The 25,360-nt window shown below is 40.6% G+C and overlaps 1 protein-coding gene across 1 annotated transcript; it reads left to right on the top strand.

Annotated features, from left to right (window-relative positions):
- The first annotated feature begins 2,633 nt into the window (after window positions 1-2,633).
- On the top strand, window positions 2,634-18,037 carry LOC140561388 (cation channel sperm-associated protein 4-like). Its single transcript, XM_072686570.1, has 17 exons — window positions 2,634-2,791; window positions 3,731-3,740; window positions 7,494-7,634; window positions 8,483-8,556; window positions 9,266-9,316; window positions 9,442-9,598; window positions 14,948-15,109; window positions 15,280-15,339; window positions 15,544-15,684; window positions 15,893-15,994; window positions 16,106-16,194; window positions 16,371-16,500; window positions 16,642-16,778; window positions 16,984-17,122; window positions 17,282-17,484; window positions 17,610-17,772; window positions 17,891-18,037. The coding sequence occupies exons 1-17, from the start codon at window positions 2,634-2,636 to the stop codon at window positions 18,035-18,037; spliced, it is 2,064 nt and encodes a 687-aa protein (XP_072542671.1).
- The last annotated feature ends 7,323 nt before the right edge of the window (window positions 18,038-25,360 follow it).

The following is a 25,360-nucleotide window of genomic DNA, read 5'->3' as shown; positions in this document are numbered from 1 at the left end:
CATCCTCATCATGTGCTTCATGGTGGTATGTGCTCTTCCACAATTCGTATTTGTATGATAAAATCTCAGAAACGATCCAAAAGATAAGGTCTCTGTACTTGTGTTTTGTTCATGGTGAAATGCTGTACGCTGTGTCTGAAATGCTCTGTTATTGATTGTGCTCTAGATGTTTGGCCTGTGTGGAGTGATGCTGTTTGGGGATGAAGTTCCATCTGCTTTTGGAGACTTCCCTACAGCCCTGTACACTCTGTTCATCTGCATCACCCAGAATGGCTGGTTTAAAATCTACTATGGATTTAAGGGGTAAGCAGCTCTTGTCTGGATCTCTGACTATAACTAAATAAGTAAAAGTGTCAGTTCTGAAAGAGAACACTAGGTGAACATATGCGAGTGCAGTAAACTTCAGTGTACGTCCATCTGTTTTGGCACGTTTGTATTTGGTGAAGATTCATATTTTATAGCCACTCTGCTGACAGTTTTGTCTAATTTAATATTCTGTCCATTTCAGTGTGGATGAAGCACTTCGCTATGCTGCGTTGGTGTACTTCTTCATCTTCATCTTCAGCTGTGGGTTCATCTTCCTTAACTTTTTTAGTTCTGTGATTATCACCAATCAAGAACTAGCTGTGGAAACGGATTCCACTAAGGTAAGCCTGCTTTACATCCTAGCTTCACCTCCTGAGAACAACAGCGTGCAAATACCCAGTTTAACCCCCTACTCTACCTGAACATATTAATATTGTCTGCATGTAAGTCATGATTTTCCTCTTATTTTATTCCAACTAAAACTTTTGTCTTAATAACAGTCAGAAGAAGATGAATCCCAGAAGGATCTGGTACATGTGGATGAAGTGGTCGCAAAAACCAGCATGACCCAGCGCCAGACACCGTGGCACGACAGCTGCCTGACGAACCTGACTCTGGAGAACTTTGAGAATCTCGTCCTGTTAAGAGAAGCCATCGACAGGAATGAGAAAGAGTTCCAGGAGATTCGTCAGAAGTTGATAAAGTAAGGTTCAACAGCACAGCTGATAAACACCTTATTTTACTTTCAGTCTGTCAACGGCTATTACGAAAAGGTCCGCCTGGACCGTAGAATGATGAACTGCTCTGACTGTAAATGTGTTCATCCAGGATTGTGGAAGAGGTCCGAAACCTGCCCGTCAATAAAGAGCGGGAGCTCCAGGCCCAGAGGGAAAAAGAGATGGCTACCACCTTGACGGACAACTTGTTGGGTGATGACATCGCCTCTGGCCAGGCTGGAGATATTCTGTCCACTTTCATCGCTCTGGAAGAGGTGAAGAAATACTGTTACTGAGCACAAACACTTGAAGCACCGTAATCAGATGAGAAGTGTATCTTGTTCCTCTAGAAATAAGACTTCTATTTACTCTGAGCTTTCTTCTCTGTTTCAGGCCAACCTTCTGGATTCACGGACAACAACTGACGTGTTTGGTGAAGGTTTGGTGCAGGAAGGGATTCGCAGGCTGGCCAGAGAAGCTGTGACCGATTCCCTGTTGCGCAGCAAGTCTTCAGTAATGTCCGTGACCCATAGTAATTAAGTCATGCTGAAGCATTGACTATTGATCCTTGGTGGGATGTTATTGGACTTCTGTGCTAGTCACAGTTTGTCCATAACAAACAGCACGTTCAAACACAAGGTTGCTTATAAGTGTACTTGGTACAGAGCACCTTGGGTCAGAGGTAAGTTACCGACATCGAGGTCTTGTCGTCTGACCTGTGGCTGCGTGTTTCGGATGCATTGGTAAAGAGAGGTGCTGAGCTGTGAGCTGATCACCATCTGATGAGTTGAATCAGGTGGCAGCTAAACCTGCCAGACAAACCTGACAGGCCCAAACGAGTAGTCTGTGTCTGCCAGGGAAAGCTGGCAGAGGACTCTGATTTTCATCTCTGAACTCTCATCTCCAAGGGAGCTTCTCACATGTTCTGGAGGAGGTTGGAGACACTGATTCAGAATTGACCTTGTTGAAGACCTCAGTTGTGGAAGCAACTGTTCATAGCTGTTGCCAAAACCTTGTCCGTGCCTGTTATGATGGCAACCAAAGAACCTGTTGGTGAACACCAGCAGTGAGGGAGGCTGTCAAGCGGAAGAAGGAGAATCGGGGCACTCTTGATTCCGCTGATTGGCACAGACAAGTAAATAAGGTAGCAGCTTTGGCAGTGGCAGAAGCGAAATCCAGGGCATGTGAGGAGTCTGTAGAGTTAATGGAGACTGATTTTCAGGTGTCTTCAAAGATGTTCTGGAAAAGGCTCCAACAACTCAGAAGGGGGAGGAGGGACATTGCCCAAACTGTGCTCAATAAGGGTGATGAAGCTCTGAACTCAGCTGAGGATATTGTTGGGCACCAGAAGGAACACTTTGAGAAGCTCCTAAAGCCGAGGAACATGCCTTCTACCCTGAAGGTTGAGCTGGAGACTTCCAGGGAGGCAGAATTCGTCTGTGGCCAAAGTCACTGATGTAGTGAAAAAGCTTCACAGTGACAAGGCACTAGAGTGGATGAGATTCGCCTGGAATTGCTGAAAGCTCTTGCATGGACCTCAGAAAGCTCTCAATTTACCAGCTGAACTACATCCCCACCCTGGTCACGGACACAAGCGGTTGAAATGAGGTTATGTCCTCTGTTATCTGGGAGAGTCTCAGAGTAGAGCCGCTGCTCCTTCTCATTGAGAGGAGCCAGCTGAGGTTGTTGGGGCGTCTGATAAGGATGTCCCCCCAGTTGCCTCCTGTTGGAGATGTACTGGGCACAGCCAGCTGGGAGGAGACCCCGAGGTAAACCTTGGACTTGCTGGAAGTATTATATCTCCTGGCTGGCCTGGGAGCGCCTTGGGATGCTGGAGACAGGGATGCCTGGGTTTCTGTGCTTCCCCCATTGCCACTGCAGGCCCTGAGCTGAATGAAGTGGATAAGAATATGAAAAAAGACGATTAGGCATTCCACAACATCTTCTGGGTGAAACTGGTTGTTAGGTAACATTAAGTAAAGTCCAGCGGTAAGATGAGGTAAGTTTGTGTTTTTTTTTATTTCTCTTGGCTCTGATTTAAACTCCTGCAGCCGTGTTTGAATCAGCTGGAGATGTTTAATGATCTTTTTGGAGTCAGTTTAGGTTTTTGATTCTTTATTGTTGAGATTTTAATACAAAGTTGTTCTGGTGATTTTTTTTCAGGGTGAAGATCTGAAGGCCACTAGTGCCATGGAGATAACAGCTGCTTGAGACCTGGTTTATTAATTTCTAACTGGTTTTGATCAGAGGAGGATGGGTCTCCCCTTGTGAGTCTTGGTTCCTCCCAAGGTTTCTTCCTCCAGCTTTGAGGGAGTTTTTCCTTGCCACTGTCGCCTTTGGCTTGCTCACTGGGGGGTTTTATCTTCTATGTTTTGTTTCTTTTTACTTTTTTCTATCTGTACTTTTATTTGTTCATTTTTTTGAAACTGGTGTCTCTTTGAATGACCTTCAATCAAAGAACTGGTAAGTAATACTTTTTAAAGACATTTTTAAAAATCTGTATTTTATTCTGAAATATTTTATTAAGAAATAAAAATATATTAATATTAAGAAATAGCCAGTTGTTTATATTGTCAGGAAATTGAAAAGAGCCTGGTAAACTAATTACAGACCAGTGGGTCTAAAATGATCACTGATAGCAGCTGTATGGAGCTCATCATTTCTTCATTAATATTCTGTGTCTTTATTTTATGCCCTGTTATAAACAGGAGGACAGAGGTACATCTGGCAGCTGGTGTGAAAGATGAAGAACATAGCGAGAGAGAGAGAGAGAGACGCAGCAGAAAGATGATGGTGATCAGGTGATGGAGAGAGGTTGAGCAGGCGAGGATGGAAAGGGAAGGGTGAGGAAGGAGAAATTAGAGGAATTTGGTGTAAAGAAGAGAATAGTACAAATAAACAGTGAAAAGAAAAAACTACAAAGCCTTGTCATTACTGCACTCTGTGAGAAAGGTGGAAAGTGTCACAAGCTCCTCCAAAATCCTCTCTAACCATGTTTAGACACAGTGGTGCTCAGTTCTGGAGATCTATGAGAGTTCATATCCAACACATGGTTCTAATACTCTGATACCCCTGAAGGTCTTCATGACCTGGTTCTGGTGTGTTAGATTAGGACTGGAGATAAACTCATCAGGGTCAGGATTGGACACCCTTGTTCTAACAGCAACTTTTGTCTCAGGTAAACTGTTGTCATGAAGTCTGCTAAATGTCACTTATACCTCCACATTAATTATGGCCGTGTACGTTATGTGGTCTACATGTGTTTACAGTAGAAGTCTTAGTAAGTGTGTAGAATTTAGAATTAAGAAAAAGCACAGGCTTTCCTGAGGGTTGATTTATGTCTCCCTGTTTTCAGGAAACAGTGCCTTCATAAATGTTAGTCAGTTGTGCACGCTAGCTATTGTTTCTCCCATTCTGGTTCTGCCAATTAACCCACACGTTTGTAGCTCCTAGAAATGCTCCTGACACTCGGAGGGTACTTAACCCATGTCTCCAACAATACATGCGAAGCCAGCCCCCGCAAACATGCTGAACCGCAGCTCCACTGCACCAGCTAACAGAACTATGCCTGCCAACATCACTTAGGAGTGATGAGAGGAAAGAGCACGGCCAATTGTGCTCACTTGGACTCCAGCCACTGATGGCAAGGCGGCATGGCTCGGGATTCGAACTCAGAACCCCCCGAGTCATAGTGAAAAGAACTGAATTCTAAAATAAGACCTGAAATCTAGACTGTTATTATGTGTGTAAATCAAAAACTCAAAAGGAGCATTAAAAAAAAAAACATTTTTTTTTCTTTTTTACTTTTTTTTTTTTTTACACTCTGTCCTTCTTCTACATAGCCTTGTGTGTGTGTGTGTGTGTGTGTGTGTGTGTGTTTGCATGTGGTTACATTTCAAGCACTGAAAACCTGTCAATTCAATTCAAATTTGGGGGGTAATATAGGGGGACAGGATCCAAAGTGTAGGCAAGGGCAACCGACCACAAATGGACTCGGATCAGCAGCAAGCAGACAGCAGAGGGCAGTTCAGCACACAGGGGAGAGAAAACAAAAGAGAAAATGATGATGTGTTTAGGAGTTTGAATAGACTGATGTGCAGCCTGTAAAGGAAGTAGATTAGAGAGACTGCAGCACTGATCAGGGACCTGTGAACAGAGAGCTGTACAGTCCAAATGTGTTAGTATTCTTACAAGCTCCATCAGCAAGGATAACAGTACAGTGCATTAATGGATTATCTGAGTCCCGAACACCAATAGGAAGTTTATTCCAGAGTTGGGGAGCCTTATAAGAGAAAGCTCTTCCTCCAGTGTTGGTTCTTCTAAAGCCAGGAGTTGTGAACGAAGTGTACGTGATGGGTTGTGTGGTTTAAGAAGTTCCTCAAGGTATTGTGGGGCCAAAACATTTATTTTATAATCAATGCAGAATTTAACTGGTAACCAGTGCAGGGACGAGAGAATAGGACACAGCTTCTCTGTGTCATGTAAGGAGAGTACATTACGCAGATTGGCAATATTACGTAGGTGAAAGAAGGCCATTTTAACTATGTAACAGATGTGTGCATCAAATGAGAAGCCAGAGTCAAAACAACTCCTGGGTTTTTTACAGTGCTGCTGGTTATGACTGAGAATCCATTTAATTTTACAGTAATATTTGGAATTTTTGGATTTATTCATATTTGGATCAATTAGTAAAACCTATGTTTTTTTCTGGATTAAGCAAAAACAAGTTGTGAGCCATTCAGTTCTTGTCCAGTTTATGTCTGCTCCAACATTCCTGCACATTTTAGTCTCTGTCTTGTGGAAACCTTTCTGTATGTCTTCTCTCAATCCTACCTGCAAATTAGGATGGATAAGTGAACAGATTTGCCAGTATTGCTCTGCATCACAGCTGATCAAGATGGAGAGAAGAGTCTCTGCTTAAAGGGGCTTGGAAATCACTTTTTAAGAGAAAGACGTTTGGGGAGATGATGAAGAGAACGATCTTTCAGAATTTGAAGATCACATTTTTGTTGATTCAGGAGGAGGATGCTGGTGCCCTCTCAGCCCAACCCACAGAACAACCATCTGCAGAATCTGAAGTAGGTGTAAGATGCTGTGCATGTGGTGTACGTCTGTAGCAGCAGAAAGACTCAGTCTACCTGCATCAAGTGCAGGAAATACATCTGCAGCTCACACACAGTACAACTCTGCCCCTCATGTGTTCTGTAGGCTGGCATGAACTGACTATGTGTTCAGTGAGGCTGATGTGCTGATGTGGCTCTATTGGGTTAAAAAGCCAGTAATGCAGAGTGTCCAACCAGACCTACAGACATTGGCCGAGTGACACAAACACAAACAGCACAAGACTTCAGTCCATTTTGTAGCATTTTGTACTTTTATACTTGAGTAAAAAAATGTAAATCGTACTTCAGCTTTATTAGGAGCACCTGTACACCACTTCCATCCTGCAGTGATCTACTCAGCCAGTAGGTGGCAGCAGTGCAATAATGCCCATAATGCCCCAGAGTCTGTTCAAAAGCTTGAGCAGCTAATGCTGTCAGACACTCAACAGACAAGGTAATGCAGCTCAGAGCTGTGTGTGCTTTAGTTAAGGCCTTTTATAAGCGGATAACTTACCAACACACACATGAGAACAGTAAAGAAAAGGCATCAGTAGCGTTAGCATAGGCTGTATTTCTGCTAGCTAGTGAAAGAGGCTCTGATAACACAAGCTTGTAAAATGAGCGTCGCGAGCTCGCCAATATAGCAGTAACCTCCTCATTAAAAAGCCTGGCTTCTCCAACTAACATGAGCTGATGATGCAAAGATGACATCACTATTTCACATGTAGTTTTATTCAGCAAAGAGAATAGTTCATACATGTGAGTGACAGCAATATTACTAGTATAATAATCTTCTTCTTATTATTAACTAGTAAAATGATTAGACAAGCAGAGGTAAAACTAGTCTAGAAACGCCCTGTATTGGATGATAACTATAAATAATACTACACTCCCATGAGGAGAACTTTGGAGATGATTTAATGAACACAGTGATGAAAAACCACAACTTTCTATAGGAATGTTATTAGTATTTATTTTAATATTAATGTTTTACTGAGGAAATAAACACTTGCTCAGAAAAGCCGCTTTTTAACTCTTAATTATCACAGATATCTAAAACATCTGCACAGAGCTGTATAGTTTTATATATTTTTAAATTATTTAATTTTTGTCACCTTGCAGTTACTTCTCTATCTAGATCAACATCATGAACCGAGCGGTGGAGCTTTTAAGGAGCAGACAGCAGCTGATCGAGTCTCAGACAGACGTGTTTCTGATGGAGGAGCTTCTTTAACCGCTCCGTTAGAAGAGATGACCGATCATCAGAGGAAGAAGGAAGAAGAAAGAGAGGAGAAAGCCCTTCTGTCTCCTAGCATGAGAACCTGAGGTGGCTTGTAATTAATGCTCACTCTTCTCTTCTCACATGTAGACTGAGTACAGCATTGGAAACTACCTCACTGCAATGTTCCAGTATATTGTGGAGCATCCCATTCTCCAGTTCCTCATCATGGTCATTGCTCTGGTTAACTGTGTCATCATCAGCGCCAAGACCATCTCAAGAATTGCCAAGGTGAGAACACTAAATCTTAACGCCACCAGATATTTTCAGACAGTCCGATCATGTTGCCTCTCCCACTGATTGACTAACTCTACAGCACAGCTCTGTGCTTCTATCAGTGTGTTTTGTAGGTGATGACGGGTGATGTTTCTGAGACTTTCAGAAACCCTGTATATTAAACTCCACTCTCTTTCTCACTGTAATTTCAGGACCATGAGACTGCATTCCTGATCTGGGAGCGGATCATCTTCACCGCTTTTATTTCAGAGATTGTTCTCAAATTGACCTGCGGTTTCAGTATTTTTTTGGTGGCATTGTTTTTTACAGTTTTCTCCTGGAACCTCCTCAAAATGTTTACTCCTATTAATCCATATTTTCCTTGTAGAAGGTTGCTGTGTCTCATCAAGTCTTATTTGATCTTTACTTCTTCTGTATCTGCAGAGCGGGTGGAATGTCCTGGATTTCTTGATCAATCTGGCTCTTAGATTGATCAAGGGTACAGATTCTTGCCCCCAAGCCAAAATAGGGTCATCAGGTGAGGAAAATTACAGTGACGTGTTCCCACATTTTAAGATCTCATCAGGTTTTTCATCTAGATCAATGGTCCTCATAAAGAAATGGACAAGAGGAGAGTGATGATGTATCTGTTTAGACCGAGTTTACAATTCTTAACTGTTCAATATTTGTGCTTCTTTCTTTTCTCCTTTTCCAGAATGCTGCGACTCTTTCGGCGTGTCAGGCTGTTTGCTTTCTTCTAGGGATTTTCCAGAGCACTCAACAGCATCTCCCGCTCCTTCTCTTGGGCATGGTGTAATGCTCTACGCTGTGTGTGAACAGCTTTGTCTTTAAATGTGCTCTAGATGTTTGGCCTGTGTGGAGTGATGCTGTTTGAGGATGATGTTCCATTTGCTTTTGGAGACTTCCCTACAGCCCTGTACACTCTGTTCATCTGCATCACCCATGGCTGGTTTAAAATCTACTATGGTTTTAAGGGGTAAGCAGCTCTTGTCTGGATCTCTGACTTTAACTAAATGAGTAAAAGTGTCAGTTCTGAAAGAGAACACTAGGTGAACATATGTGAGTGCAGTAAACTTCAGTGTACGTCCATCTGTTTTGGCACGTTTGTATTTGGTGAAGAGTCATATTTTATAGCCGCTCTACTGACAGTTTTGTCTAATTTAATATTCTGTCCATTTCAGTGTGGATGAAGCTCTTCGCTATGCTGCATTGGTGTACTTCTTCATCTTCAGCTGTGGGTTCATCTTCCTGAACATTTTTAGTTCTGTGATTATCATGAATCAAGAACTAGCTGTGGAAGCAGATTCCACTAAGGTAAGCCTGCTTTACATCCTAGCTTCACCTCCTGAGAACAACAGTGTGCAAATACCCAGTTTAACCCCCTACTTAAAGATACGCAAGATGAACATATTAATATTGTCTGCATATAAGTCATTTTTCTTTCTCTATATTTATTCAAACTGAATTATTTTTGTCACAATAACAGTCAGAAGAAGATGAATCCCAGAAGGATCTGGTACATGTGGAGGAAATAGTCGCATAAACCAGCATGACCCAGCGCCAGACACAGTCTCATGACAGGTGTCTCACGAACCTGACTTTTGACAAAATCTGGTCCTGTTAAGTTTGGCCATTGACCGGAATGAGTTCCAGGAGATTCGCCAGAAGTTGATGAAGTATGGGTCAACAGCACAGCTAATAAACACCTTATTTTACTTTCAGTCTGTCAACGGCTATTATGAAAAGGTCCGCCTGGACCGTAGAATGATGCACTGCTCTGACTGTAAATGTGTTCATCCAGGATTGTGGATGAGGTCCGAAACCTGCCCATCAATAAAGAGCGGGAGCTCCAGGCCCAGACGGAGAAAGAGATGGCCACCACCTTGACGGACAACTTGTTGGGTGATGACATCGCCTCTGGCCATGATATTCTGTCTACTTTCATCGCTCTGGAAGAGGTGAAGAAATACTGTTACTTAGCACAAACACTTGAAGCACTGTAATCAGATGAGAAGTGTATCTTGTTCCTCTAGAAATAAGACTTCTATTTACTCTGAGCTTTCTTCTCTGTTTCAGGCCAACCTTCTGTTTTCTATCAACCTTTTATTTTATATTCCTGTTAAAAACAGAAGGACAGAGGTGGACATCTGGCAACTGGTCTAAAAGATGAATAGTGAGAGATAGATATAGAGATAGAGATGCAGCAGAAAGATGATGGAGAGAGGTTAAGCAGTCGAGGATGGAAAGAGAAGGGCGAGGAAGGAGAAATAGGTGGAATTTGACCTGATGGAAAGAAGATTGATGTTCAGATAAACAGTTAAAAGAAAAAAACTACACAGCCTCGTCATTACTGCACTTTGTGACAACGCTGGGGTGTGTGGATATTGTAAGATTACTGTGGATATAAGTGTAAATATTGTTCAAAATAAATATATTTGATAACCGCCTTTTCTATCTTGTTTGCTTAATTTGGTATCAGCTAGCTAGCTGAGACTTTGTAAAACGCGTAGCTAGTCGCTAATAAGCTAGCATGTTAGCGAGCTAGCTGAATATTCAGAATTAACCAGCTAACGTTTTAAAGAGGGTCAAATATTGTGTTATGTGCTAAATATGAGATACATGGTCATAAATGTAATAAACTGCATTATGGACAGTTTACTTAGCTAGTGAAGTTATAATCAAACTCAAAAATACTGAATAACATGAAGTTACTTCAGAGAAGACGGCTATGAAGCTAGCACTAGCTAGCTAACTTACTGTTAGCTATGTTGATGGTTTCAGGGCAGCTTGGTGAAACTACTTACTGAAATGTATTATTAATAAGAAAATTAGGAGTGATATTTCATGAACTTGTCCCTCAGTAGATGATGAGTTAGCACTAATGTTATATTAATTGGGGTTTTGGGTGTTTTTTCATTCATTTAATGTAATGTTTAGCTTCTACAGTCTCCACTCACTCTGTGTAGGATTTGTACAGTAGGGGTTGGCTCTGTTCTCTTGTCTGCACTCATATTAACGGCTTGTGCTCCACCCATAACTTCATTACTTTAATGCTTTTTGTAGACCCACATGATATAAATTATGTAATTTACAAAAATCTAATTTATCCTGTGTGTTTTTTCTTTATTTTGGTTAGTTTGGAGGTGAGTGAGTGAGACTGTGGAATAGTTTAATTTTAAACTTATTATTAGCACTGCTGAGATAAATAATTATTAGCACTGCTGAGGTAAATTATTATTAGCACTGCTGAGGTAAATAATTATTAGCAATACTGAGATAAATTATTATTAGCACTGCTGAGGTAAATTATTATTAGCACTGCTGAGGTAAATAATTATTAGCAATGCAGAGGTAAATAATTATTAGCACTACTGAGATAAATAATTATTAGCACTGCTGAGATAAATTATTATTAGCACTACTGAGGTAAATTATTATTAGCAATATTGAGGTAAATTATTATTAGCAATGCTGAGATGGAATTATTATTAGCACTGCTGAGGTAAATAATTATTAGCACTGCTGAGGTAAATAATTATTAGTACTGCTGAGGTAAATTATTATTAGCACTGCTGAGGTAAATAATTATTAGTACTGCTGAGGTAAATTATTATGCAGACTCTGAGGTAAATAATTATTAGCACTGCTGAGGTAAATAATTATTAGTACTGCTGAGGTAAATTATTATTAGCACTGCTGAGGTAAATAATTATTAGTACTGCTGAGGTAAATTATTATGCAGACTCTGAGGTAAATAATTATTAGCACTGCTGAGGTAAATAATTATTAGTACTGCTGAGGTAAATTATTATGCAGACTCTGAGGTAAATTATTATTAGCACTGCTGAGGTAAATAATTATTAGTACTGCTGAGGTAAATTATTATGCAGACTCTGAGGTAAATTATTATTAGCACTGCTGAGATGAAATTATTATTAGCACTGCTGAGGTAAATAATTATTAGCACTGCTGAGGTAAATTATTATTAGCACTACTGAGGTAAATTATTATTAGCAATGCTGAGGTAAATAATTATTAGAACTGATGAGTGCTGAGGTAAATAATTATTAGCAATGCTGAGGTAAATAATTATTAGTACTGCTGAGGTAAATTATTATGCAGACTCTGAGGTAAATAATTATTAGCGCTGCTGAGGTAAATAATTATTAGTAGTGCTGACGTAAATTATTATGCAGACTCTGAGGTAAATTATTATGCATACTCTGAGGTAAACTATTATTAGCAATGCTGAGATGAAATTACTATTTGCACTGCTGAGGTAAATTATTATTAGCACTGCTGAGATGAAATTATTATTAGCAATGCTGAGATGAAATTATTATTAGGACTGCTGTGTGCTGAGGTAAATTATTATTAGCACTGCTGAGATTAAATTATTATTAGCACTAGCCGAGTGCTGAGGTAAATTATTATTAGCACTAGCCGAGTGCTGAGGTAAATTATTATTAGCACTGCTGAGTGCTGAGTTCAATAATTATTAGCACTGCTGAGTTCAATAATTATTAGCACTGCTGAGGTAAATAGTTATTAGCACTGCTGAGGTAAATAGTTATTAGCACTGCTGAGGTAAATCATTATTAGCACTGCTGAGGTAAATTATTAGCAATGCTGAGGTAAATCATTTTTAGCAATGCTGAGGTAAATTATTATGCAGACTCTGAGGTAAATTATTATTAGCAATATTGAGGTAAATTATTATTAGCAATGCTGAGGTAAATAATTATTAGCACTGCTGAGGTAAATAACTATTAGCAATGCTGAGGTAAATAATAATTTGCTCTGCTGAGGTAAATTATTATTAGCAATGCTGAGGTAAATAATTATTAGCAATGCTGAGGTAAATAATTATTAGCACTGCTAAGGTAAATAATTATTAGCACTGCTGAGGTAAATAATTATTAGCAATGCTGAGGTAAATAATTATTAGCACTGCTGAGGTAAATAACTATTAGCAATGCTGAGGTAAATAATTATTTGCTCTGCTGAGGTAAATTATTATTAGCAATGCTGAGGTAAATAATTATTAGCAATGCTGAGGTAAATAATTATTAGCACTGCTAAGGTAAATAATTATTAGCACTGCTAAGGTAAATAATTATTAGCAATGCTGAGGTAAATAATTATTAGCACTGCTTAGGTAAATAATTATTAGCAATGCTGAGGTAAATAATTATTAGCAATGCTGAGGTAAATAATTATTAGCACTGCTGAGGTAAATAATTATTAGCAATGCTGAGGTAAATAATTATTAGCACTGCTAAGGTAAATAATTATTAGCACTGCTTAGGTAAATAATTATTAGCAATGCTGAGGTAAATAATTATTAGCAATGCTGAGGTAAATAATTATTAGCACTGCTTAGGTAAATAATTATTAGCAATGCTGAGGTAAATAATTATTAGCACTGCTGAGGTAAATAATTATTAGCAATGCTGAGGTAAATAATTATTAGCACTGCTGAGGTAAATAATTATTAGCACTGCTTAGGTAAATCATTATTAGCACTGCTAAGGTAAATAATTATTAGCACTGCTTAGGTAAATAATTATTAGCAATGCTGAGGTAAATAATTATTAGCACTGCTGAGGTAAATAATTATTTGCAATGCTGAGGTAAGTTATTATTAGCATTTACACTGCCCGCTGCGTCCGCAAAGCAACCACCATTGTGGATGACCCCACCCACCCTTCACACAGACTGTTCTCCCTCCTGCCATCAGGAAGAAGGTACCGCAGCATCAGGTCCAACACGACCAGACTCTGCAATAACTTCTTCCCCCAAGCCATCAGACTGAAAGTAGGGTGTCGGATTAAAAAAAACTAGCTTTCTACAAAACCACCTTCTCCAGTTTTAACTGGATGCACAAGAAAATAGAAATGAAGCTCCAGTCACTGGTTAATCAGTATTCCTCCCTACAAATGAAGACACCATGAAGACTAAAGAAAGAACACTCCACACAGCTCTGAGAAATGGTTATTGGTGAGTGTGAGTCAGGGAATGGAGACAAAACAATTTCCAAGTCACTGAACTTCACCTGGCATATGAAAATATTTAAACCTGCACAAGCCTTCATTTTCTATCTTTCCTCTTTCTTAGAGTGTCAGAACTGTCTGTATTTAAATGTAAAGGTAAATATTCAGCAGTTCCTGATTGTCACTCTCCGGCCTACCTGTGATTAGTAGCTTAGTGTGTTAAAATTATTACCTGTCCACATCTTAAACTCATTGAATTTATGCAGTATAACAAATATTAAATATTATTTTATTATTAAATAAGCAGGCATTAAATGTGGTATTCACTTTAATGTGGCTACAATGTAAGTTTCAGTCTTTACCAAAAACCTGCAGATCAGTGCCCTCTACTGGTCACGTGTCCGACATTCTTGATGAATTTAAAATTTTCAATAAATATTTCTTTATTATTTAATAAACGTCCCTTACCCCATAAGCAGTCAATCCCCCAGACATGTTTGATATCTGAAGGTGCTTATTATGAGGGGAATATAATGATAAAAATGTATAAATGTGAAATCTAAATATAAATTTTGTAACTTTTGTTGATGTAAATTCCCAATATAAAATATGATAAAAATATCAGTGTGTTTGATGTGGAACAGACTGTAACATATCTTATATTTATAAAACAATGAAATCTTTAGTTTATGGATTTTCCTCTTTTTCATTTTTAAACACATCGTTGATGAAATTTTTCTTTAGACAAGTTTTTTTTTAAAGAAGCTGCAGAAAGGTTTATTTACTTATTTGCAAGCTCTGTATTTCCTTCAGGTAATGCTAATCTGTAATATCACAATACGGGTAGTGTATCGAACACAACCTAAACCTTTATATTTCATCAATATTCATTATTTTTTCTTTAAAGTGGAGCTAAATTGTTAACTGTTAACACAAATTCAGAATGACTTCAGTGAAACACTTCCAGCAATAAAGGGGTTGGTTTTATCAACCGGAAGTTGATCCTCCATGTTTACAGTTGTCAGTGAACCGCCTATAAATATAAGTATATCTATAAAAAATATTCTGTTCTAATAATTCTAATATTTTAATCTTCATTTTTATTGATCAGTGACCACTAGATAATATCATATATGAATATTCTGTCCATTTACAATCACTTAGTATTCAGATCAACGACATGTGATCAGTCCTCGTGACCCAACTAGACTAGCATATGCGCTAACTAGCAGATGCGCTTGTCGGCTGGGTGACGTTTGATGGTGGAACGTTTATGACGTCATAGAGTGAGAGAGATTCCATGGTAACGAACAGAGCGGCGGAGCTTTTAAGGAGCAGACAGCAGCTGATCGAGTCTCAGAAGAGATGAGCGATCACCAAAAGAAGAAGAAGAAGGAGGAAGTAAGAGAGGAGAAAGCCCTTCTGTCTCCCAGCAGACAGAACCAGAAGCACCTCGCCATGCTCAAGGTGGACCAGGTTCTTTTTTACCTGTTCTCTTAAACTTCTCCATTTACCTGTTTTTTCAGGTTCTTTCCAGAGCTTTTGGTAAATACATTTTGTGTAAGATGTGTGTATGGATATAGAGTCTAAATGAATGTCTGTCTTTTTGGGGGCAGAAAACATCTAAAACCTCTTTGGAACCACAGTCCGTGATGGAGGAAGTGGAGGAACCAGGAGAGGGCTTCATGGAGCTGCTCCACGAAAATGTAAGAAAGACAAAGGAGTTTCACTTCAGTAATGAACTATAAGGAGTCACTGGGTTTAATCCATCATGTGCTGAGTTGTGGAATTGCTCTACTATAAATCCTAAGACCTTTATAAGACCAGCTTTGGCTCTTCACTGGGCCTTTGAGTCCTGACCAAAAGTTCTGAGATGTTAATAATTCTCACTCTTCTCTTCTCACATGTAGACGGAGTACAACATTGGAAACTACATCTCTGCAATGTTCCAGTATATTGTGGAGCACCCAATTGTCCAGTTCCTCATCCTGGTCATTGCACTCCTCAACTGCATCATCATCAGCGTCCAGACCAACTCGAGGATTGCCAAGGTGAGAACCCAAAATCTTGATGTCACCAGATATTTTCAGACAGTTCGATCATGTTCCCTCTCCCACTGACTGACTAACCCTACAGTACAGTTCTGTGCTTCTGTCAGTGTGTTTTGTAGGACAGGTGATGTTTCTGGTACTTGTGTTTGAGTGTACTTTCAGAAACCCTGTATATTAAACTCCACTCTCTTTCTGACTGTAATTTCAGGACCATGAGACTGCATTCCTGATCTGGGAGTGGATCATCTTCACCGCTTTCATTTCAGAGATTGTTCTCAAGTTCACCTACGGTTTCAGGATTTTCTGGATGGTACTGTTTTTTTTCTCAAAATGTTTACTTCTATTAATCCATATTTTCCTTGTAGAAGGTTGCTGTGTCTCATCAAGTCTTATTTGATCATTATTTCTTCTGTATCTGCAGAGTGGGTGGAATGTCCTGGATTTCTTGGTCAGTCTGGGTCTGATGGTGGGGTACAGATTCTTGCCCCCAAGCCAAAATAGGATCATCAGGTGAGGAAAATTACAGTGACGTGTTCCCACATTTTAAAACTCCTCAGGTTTTTCATCTAGATCAGTGTTCCTCATAAAAGGATGGAAAAGAGGAGAGTGATGGTGTATCTGTTCAGACTGAGCTCACAGTTTGTAACTGTTCAATATTTGTGCTTCTTTCTTTTCTCCTTTTCCAGAACGCTGCGACTCTTTCGGAGTGTAAGGCTGTTTGCTTTTTCCGAGGGATTTTCCAGAGCACTCAACAGCATCGCCCGTTCCATGTCTGCACTGCTGAACATCTTCATCCTCATCATGTGCTTCATGGTGGTATGTGCTCTTCCACAATTCGTATTTGTATGATAAAATCTCAGAAACGATCCAAAAGATAAGGTCTCTGTACTTGTGTTTTGTTCATGGTGAAATGCTGTACGCTGTGTCTGAAATGCTCTGTTATTGATTGTGCTCTAGATGTTTGGCCTGTGTGGAGTGATGCTGTTTGGGGATGAAGTTCCATCTGCTTTTGGAGACTTCCCTACAGCCCTGTACACTCTGTTCATCTGCATCACCCAGAATGGCTGGTTTAAAATCTACTATGGATTTAAGGGGTAAGCAGCTCTTGTCTGGATCTCTGACTATAACTAAATAAGTAAAAGTGTCAGTTCTGAAAGAGAACACTAGGTGAACATATGCGAGTGCAGTAAACTTCAGTGTACGTCCATCTGTTTTGGCACGTTTGTATTTGGTGAAGATTCATATTTTATAGCCACTCTGCTGACAGTTTTGTCTAATTTAATATTCTGTCCATTTCAGTGTGGATGAAGCACTTCGCTATGCTGCGTTGGTGTACTTCTTCATCTTCATCTTCAGCTGTGGGTTCATCTTCCTTAACTTTTTTAGTTCTGTGATTATCACCAATCAAGAACTAGCTGTGGAAACGGATTCCACTAAGGTAAGCCTGCTTTACATCCTAGCTTCACCTCCTGAGAACAACAGCGTGCAAATACCCAGTTTAACCCCCTACTCTACCTGAACATATTAATATTGTCTGCATGTAAGTCATGATTTTCCTCTTATTTTATTCCAACTAAAACTTTTGTCTTAATAACAGTCAGAAGAAGATGAATCCCAGAAGGATCTGGTACATGTGGATGAAGTGGTCGCAAAAACCAGCATGACCCAGCGCCAGACACCGTGGCACGACAGCTGCCTGACGAACCTGACTCTGGAGAACTTTGAGAATCTCGTCCTGTTAAGAGAAGCCATCGACAGGAATAAGAAAGAGTTCCAGGAGATTCGTCAGAAGTTGATAAAGTAAGGTTCAACAGCACAGCTGATAAACACCTTATTTTACTTTCAGTCTGTCAACGGCTATTATGAAAAGGTCCGCCTGGACCGTAGAATGATGAACTGCTCTGACTGTAAATGTGTTCATCCAGGATTGTGGAAGAGGTCCGAAACCTGCCCGTCAATAAAGAGCGGGAGCTCCAGGCCCAGAGGGAAAAAGAGATGGCTACCACCTTGACGGACAACTTGTTGGGTGATGACATCGCCTCTGGCCAGGCTGGAGATATTCTGTCCACTTTCATCGCTCTGGAAGAGGTGAAGAAATACTGTTACTGAGCACAAACACTTGAAGCACCGTAATCAGATGAGAAGTGTATCTTGTTCCTCTAGAAATAAGACTTCTATTTACTCTGAGCTTTCTTCTCTGTTTCAGGCCAACCTTCTGGATTCACGGACAACAACTGACGTGTTTGGTGAAGGTTTGGTGCAGGAAGGGATTCGCAGGCTGGCCAGAGAAGCTGTGACCGATTCCCTGTTGCGCAGCAAGTCTTCAGTAATGTCCGTGACCCATAGTAATTAAGTCATGCTGAAGCATTGACTATTGATCCTTGGTGGGATGTTATTGGACTTCTGTGCTAGTCACAGTTTGTCCATAACAAACAGCACGTTCAAACACAAGGTTGCTTATAAGTGTACTTGGTACAGAGCACCTTGGGTCAGAGGTAAGTTACCGACATCGAGGTCTTGTCGTCTGACCTGTGGCTGCGTGTTTCGGATGCATTGGTAAAGAGAGGTGCTGAGCTGTGAGCTGATCACCATCTGATGAGTTGAATCAGGTGGCAGCTAAACCTGCCAGACAAACCTGACAGGCCCAAACGAGTAGTCTGTGTCTGCCAGGGAAAGCTGGCAGAGGACTCTGATTTTCATCTCTGAACTCTCATCTCCAAGGGAGCTTCTCACATGTTCTGGAGGAGGTTGGAGACACTGATTCAGAATTGACCTTGTTGAAGACCTCAGTTGTGGAAGCAACTGTTCATAGCTGTTGCCAAAACCTTGTCCGTGCCTGTTATGATGGCAACCAAAGAACCTGTTGGTGAACACCAGCAGTGAGGGAGGCTGTCAAGCGGAAGAAGGAGAATCGGGGCACTCTTGATTCCGCTGATTGGCACAGACAAGTAAATAAGGTAGCAGCTTTGGCAGTGGCAGAAGCGAAATCCAGGGCATGTGAGGAGTCTGTAGAGTTAATGGAGACTGATTTTCAGGTGTCTTCAAAGATGTTCTGGAAAAGGCTCCAACAACTCAGAAGGGGGAGGAGGGACATTGCCCAAACTGTGCTCAATAAGGGTGATGAAGCTCTGAACTCAGCTGAGGATATTGTTGGGCACCAGAAGGAACACTTTGAGAAGCTCCTAAAGCCGAGGAACATGCCTTCTACCCTGAAGGTTGAGCTGGAGACTTCCAGGGAGGCAGAATTCGTCTGTGGCCAAAGTCACTGATGTAGTGAAAAAGCTTCACAGTGACAAGGCACTAGAGTGGATGAGATTCGCCTGGAATTGCTGAAAGCTCTTGCATGGACCTCAGAAAGCTCTCAATTTACCAGCTGAACTACATCCCCACCCTGGTCACGGACACAAGCGGTTGAAATGAGGTTATGTCCTCTGTTATCTGGGAGAGTCTCAGAGTAGAGCCGCTGCTCCTTCTCATTGAGAGGAGCCAGCTGAGGTTGTTGGGGCGTCTGATAAGGATGTCCCCCCAGTTGCCTCCTGTTGGAGATGTACTGGGCACAGCCAGCTGGGAGGAGACCCCGAGGTAAACCTTGGACTTGCTGGAAGTATTATATCTCCTGGCTGGCCTGGGAGCGCCTTGGGATGCTGGAGACAGGGATGCCTGGGTTTCTGTGCTTCCCCCATTGCCACTGCAGGCCCTGAGCTGAATGAAGTGGATAAGAATATGAAAAAAGACGATTAGGCATTCCACAACATCTTCTGGGTGAAACTGGTTGTTAGGTAACATTAAGTAAAGTCCAGCGGTAAGATGAGGTAAGTTTGTGTTTTTTTTTATTTCTCTTGGCTCTGATTTAAACTCCTGCAGCCGTGTTTGAATCAGCTGGAGATGTTTAATGATCTTTTTGGAGTCAGTTTAGGTTTTTGATTCTTTATTGTTGAGATTTTAATACAAAGTTGTTCTGGTGATTTTTTTTTCAGGGTGAAGATCTGAAGGCCACTAGTGCCATGGAGATAACAGCTGCTTGAGACCTGGTTTATTAATTTCTAACTGGTTTTGATCAGAGGAGGATGGGTCTCCCCTTGTGAGTCTTGGTTCCTCCCAAGGTTTCTTCCTCCAGCTTTGAGGGAGTTTTTCCTTGCCACTGTCGCCTTTGGCTTGCTCACTGGGGGGTTTTATCTTCTATGTTTTGTTTCTTTTTACTTTTTTCTATCTGTACTTTTATTTGTTCATTTTTTTGAAACTGGTGTCTCTTTGAATGACCTTCAATCAAAGAACTGGTAAGTAATACTTTTTAAAGACATTTTAAAAAATCTGTATTTTATTCTGAAATATTTTATTAAGAAATAAAAATATATTAATATTAAGAAATAGCCAGTTGTTTATATTGTCAGGAAATTGAAAAGAGCCTGGTAAACTAATTACAGACCAGTGGGTCTAAAATGATCACTGATAGCAGCTGTATGGAGCTCATCATTTCTTCATTAATATTCTGTGTCTTTATTTTATGCCCTGTTATAAACAGGAGGACAGAGGTACATCTGGCAGCTGGTGTGAAAGATGAAGAACATAGCGAGAGAGAGAGAGAGAGACGCAGCAGAAAGATGATGGTGATCAGGTGATGGAGAGAGGTTGAGCAGGCGAGGATGGAAAGGGAAGGGTGAGGAAGGAGAAATTAGAGGAATTTGGTGTAAAGAAGAGAATAGTACAAATAAACAGTGAAAAGAAAAAACTACAAAGCCTTGTCATTACTGCACTCTGTGAGAAAGGTGGAAAGTGTCACAAGCTCCTCCAAAATCCTCTCTAACCATGTTTAGACACAGTGGTGCTCAGTTCTGGAGATCTATGAGAGTTCATATCCAACACATGGTTCTAATACTCTGATACCCCTGAAGGTCTTCATGACCTGGTTCTGGTGTGTTAGATTAGGACTGGAGATAAACTCATCAGGGTCAGGATTGGACACCCTTGTTCTAACAGCAACTTCTGTCTCAGGTAAACTGTTGTCATGAAGTCTGCTAAATGTCACTTATACCTCCACATTAATTATGGCCGTGTACGTTATGTGGTCTACATGTGTTTACAGTAGAAGTCTTAGTAAGTGTGTAGAATTTAGAATTAAGAAAAAGCACAGGCTTTCCTGAGGGTTGATTTATGTCTCCCTGTTTTCAGGAAACAGTGCCTTCATAAATGTTAGTCAGTTGTGCACGCTAGCTATTGTTTCTCCCATTCTGGTTCTGCCAATTAACCCACACGTTTGTAGCTCCTAGAAATGCTCCTGACACTCGGAGGGTACTTAACCCATGTCTCCAACAATACATGCGAAGCCAGCCCCCGCAAACATGCTGAACCGCAGCTCCACTGCACCAGCTAACAGAACTATGCCTGCCAACATCACTTAGGAGTGATGAGAGGAAAGAGCACGGCCAATTGTGCTCACTTGGACTCCAGCCACTGATGGCAAGGCGGCATGGCTCGGGATTCGAACTCAGAACCCCCCGAGTCATAGTGAAAAGAACTGAATTCTAAAATAAGACCTGAAATCTAGACTGTTATTATGTGTGTAAATCAAAAACTCAAAAGGAGCATTAAAAAAAAAAACATTTTTTTTTCTTTTTTACTTTTTTTTTTTTTTTACACTCTGTCCTTCTTCTACATAGCCTTGTGTGTGTGTGTGTGTGTGTGTGTGTGTGTTTGCATGTGGTTACATTTCAAGCACTGAAAACCTGTCAATTCAATTCAAATTTGGGGGGTAATATAGGGGGACAGGATCCAAAGTGTAGGCAAGGGCAACCGACCACAAATGGACTCGGATCAGCAGCAAGCAGACAGCAGAGGGCAGTTCAGCACACAGGGGAGAGAAAACAAAAGAGAAAATGATGATGTGTTTAGGAGTTTGAATAGACTGATGTGCAGCCTGTAAAGGAAGTAGATTAGAGAGACTGCAGCACTGATCAGGGACCTGTGAACAGAGAGCTGTACAGTCCAAATGTGTTAGTATTCTTACAAGCTCCATCAGCAAGGATAACAGTACAGTGCATTAATGGATTATCTGAGTCCCGAACACCAATAGGAAGTTTATTCCAGAGTTGGGGAGCCTTATAAGAGAAAGCTCTTCCTCCAGTGTTGGTTCTTCTAAAGCCAGGAGTTGTGAACGAAGTGTACGTGATGGGTTGTGTGGTTTAAGAAGTTCCTCAAGGTATTGTGGGGCCAAAACATTTATTTTATAATCAATGCAGAATTTAACTGGTAACCAGTGCAGGGACGAGAGAATAGGACACAGCTTCTCTGTGTCATGTAAGGAGAGTACATTACGCAGATTGGCAATATTACGTAGGTGAAAGAAGGCCATTTTAACTATGTAACAGATGTGTGCATCAAATGAGAAGCCAGAGTCAAAACAACTCCTGGGTTTTTTACAGTGCTGCTGGTTATGACTGAGAATCCATTTAATTTTACAGTAATATTTGGAATTTTTGGATTTATTCATATTTGGATCAATTAGTAAAACCTATGTTTTTTTCTGGATTAAGCAAAAACAAGTTGTGAGCCATTCAGTTCTTGTCCAGTTTATGTCTGCTCCAACATTCCTGCACATTTTAGTCTCTGTCTTGTGGAAACCTTTCTGTATGTGCTCACTCTATCCTACCTGCAAATTAGGATGGATAAGTGAACAGATTTGCCAGTATTGCTCTGCATCACAGCTGATCAAGATGGAGAGAAGAGTCTCTGCTTAAAGGGGCTTGGAAATCACTTTTTAAGAGAAAGACGTTTGGGGAGATGATGAAGAGAACGATCTTTCAGAATTTGAAGATCACATTTTTGTTGATTCAGGAGGAGGATGCTGGTGCCCTCTCAGCCCAACCCACAGAACAACCATCTGCAGAATCTGAAGTAGGTGTAAGATGCTGTGCATGTGGTGTACGTCTGTAGCAGCAGAAAGACTCAGTCTACCTGCATCAAGTGCAGGAAATACATCTGCAGCTCACACACAGTACAACTCTGCCCCTCATGTGTTCTGTAGGCTGGCATGAACTGACTATGTGTTCAGTGAGGCTGATGTGCTGATGTGGCTCTATTGGGTTAAAAAGCCAGTAATGCAGAGTGTCCAACCAGACCTACAGACATTGGCCGAGTAACACAAACACAAACAGCACAAGACTTCAGTCCATTTTGTAGCATTTTGTACTTTTATACTTGAGTAAAAAAATGTAAATCGTACTTCAGCTTTATTAGGAGCACCTGTACACCACTTCCATCCTGCAGTGATCTACTCAGCCAGTAGGTGGCAGCAGTGCAATAATGCCCATCATGCCCCAGAGTCTGTTCAAAAGCTTGAGCAGCTAATGCTGTCAGACACTCAACAGACAAGGTAATGCAGCTCAGAGCTGTGTGTGCTTTAGTTAAGGCCTTTTATAAGCGGATAACTTACCAACACACACATGAGAACAGTAAAGAAAAGGCATCAGTAGCGTTAGCATAGGCTGTATTTCTGCTAGCTAGTGAAAGAGGCTCTGATAACACAAGCTTGTAAAATGAGCGTCGCGAGCTCGCCAATATAGCAGTAACCTCCTCATTAAAAAGCCTGGCTTCTCCAACTAACATGAGCTGATGATGCAAAGATGACATCACTATTTCACATGTAGTTTTATTCAGCAAAGAGAATAGTTCATACATGTGAGTGACAGCAATATTACTAGTATAATAATCTTCTTCTTATTATTAACTAGTAAAATGATTAGACAAGCAGAGGTAAAACTAGTCTAGAAACGCCCTGTATTGGATGATAACTATAAATAATACTACACTCCCATGAGGAGAACTTTGGAGATGATTTAATGAACACAGTGATGAAAAACCACAACTTTCTATAGGAATGTTATTAGTATTTATTTTAATATTAATGTTTTACTGAGGAAATAAACACTTGCTCAGAAAAGCCGCTTTTTAACTCTTAATTATCACAGATATCTAAAACATCTGCACAGAGCTGTATAGTTTTATATATTTTTAAATTATTTAATTTTTGTCACCTTGCAGTTACTTCTCTATCTAGATCAACATCATGAACCGAGCGGTGGAGCTTTTAAGGAGCAGACAGCAGCTGATCGAGTCTCAGACAGACGTGTTTCTGATGGAGGAGCTTCTTTAACCGCTCCGTTAGAAGAGATGACCGATCATCAGAGGAAGAAGGAAGAAGAAAGAGAGGAGAAAGCCCTTCTGTCTCCTAGCATGAGAACCTGAGGTGGCTTGTAATTAATGCTCACTCTTCTCTTCTCACATGTAGACTGAGTACAGCATTGGAAACTACCTCACTGCAATGTTCCAGTATATTGTGGAGCATCCCATTCTCCAGTTCCTCATCATGGTCATTGCTCTGGTTAACTGTGTCATCATCAGCGCCAAGACCATCTCAAGAATTGCCAAGGTGAGAACACTAAATCTTAACGCCACCAGATATTTTCAGACAGTCCGATCATGTTGCCTCTCCCACTGATTGACTAACTCTACAGCACAGCTCTGTGCTTCTATCAGTGTGTTTTGTAGGTGATGACGGGTGATGTTTCTGAGACTTTCAGAAACCCTGTATATTAAACTCCACTCTCTTTCTCACTGTAATTTCAGGACCATGAGACTGCATTCCTGATCTGGGAGCGGATCATCTTCACCGCTTTTATTTCAGAGATTGTTCTCAAATTGACCTGCGGTTTCAGTATTTTTTTGGTGGCATTGTTTTTTACAGTTTTCTCCTGGAACCTCCTCAAAATGTTTACTCCTATTAATCCATATTTTCCTTGTAGAAGGTTGCTGTGTCTCATCAAGTCTTATTTGATCTTTACTTCTTCTGTATCTGCAGAGCGGGTGGAATGTCCTGGATTTCTTGATCAATCTGGCTCTTAGATTGATCAAGGGTACAGATTCTTGCCCCCAAGCCAAAATAGGGTCATCAGGTGAGGAAAATTACAGTGACGTGTTCCCACATTTTAAGATCTCATCAGGTTTTTCATCTAGATCAATGGTCCTCATAAAGAAATGGACAAGAGGAGAGTGATGATGTATCTGTTTAGACCGAGTTTACAATTCTTAACTGTTCAATATTTGTGCTTCTTTCTTTTCTCCTTTTCCAGAATGCTGCGACTCTTTCGGCGTGTCAGGCTGTTTGCTTTCTTCTAGGGATTTTCCAGAGCACTCAACAGCATCTCCCGCTCCTTCTCTTGGGCATGGTGTAATGCTCTACGCTGTGTGTGAACAGCTTTGTCTTTAAATGTGCTCTAGATGTTTGGCCTGTGTGGAGTGATGCTGTTTGAGGATGATGTTCTATTTGCTTTTGGAGACTTCCCTACAGCCCTGTACACTCTGTTCATCTGCATCACCCATGGCTGGTTTAAAATCTACTATGGTTTTAAGGGGTAAGCAGCTCTTGTCTGGATCTCTGACTTTAACTAAATGAGTAAAAGTGTCAGTTCTGAAAGAGAACACTAGGTGAACATATGTGAGTGCAGTAAACTTCAGTGTACGTCCATCTGTTTTGGCACGTTTGTATTTGGTGAAGAGTCATATTTTATAGCCGCTCTACTGACAGTTTTGTCTAATTTAATATTCTGTCCATTTCAGTGTGGATGAAGCTCTTCGCTATGCTGCATTGGTGTACTTCTTCATCTTCAGCTGTGGGTTCATC

This window comes from Salminus brasiliensis, chromosome 8, assembly GCF_030463535.1.
Source record: "Salminus brasiliensis chromosome 8, fSalBra1.hap2, whole genome shotgun sequence".
NCBI lineage: Eukaryota > Metazoa > Chordata > Actinopteri > Characiformes > Bryconidae > Salminus > Salminus brasiliensis.
This window is presented reverse-complemented; position numbering and strand designations above follow the sequence as displayed.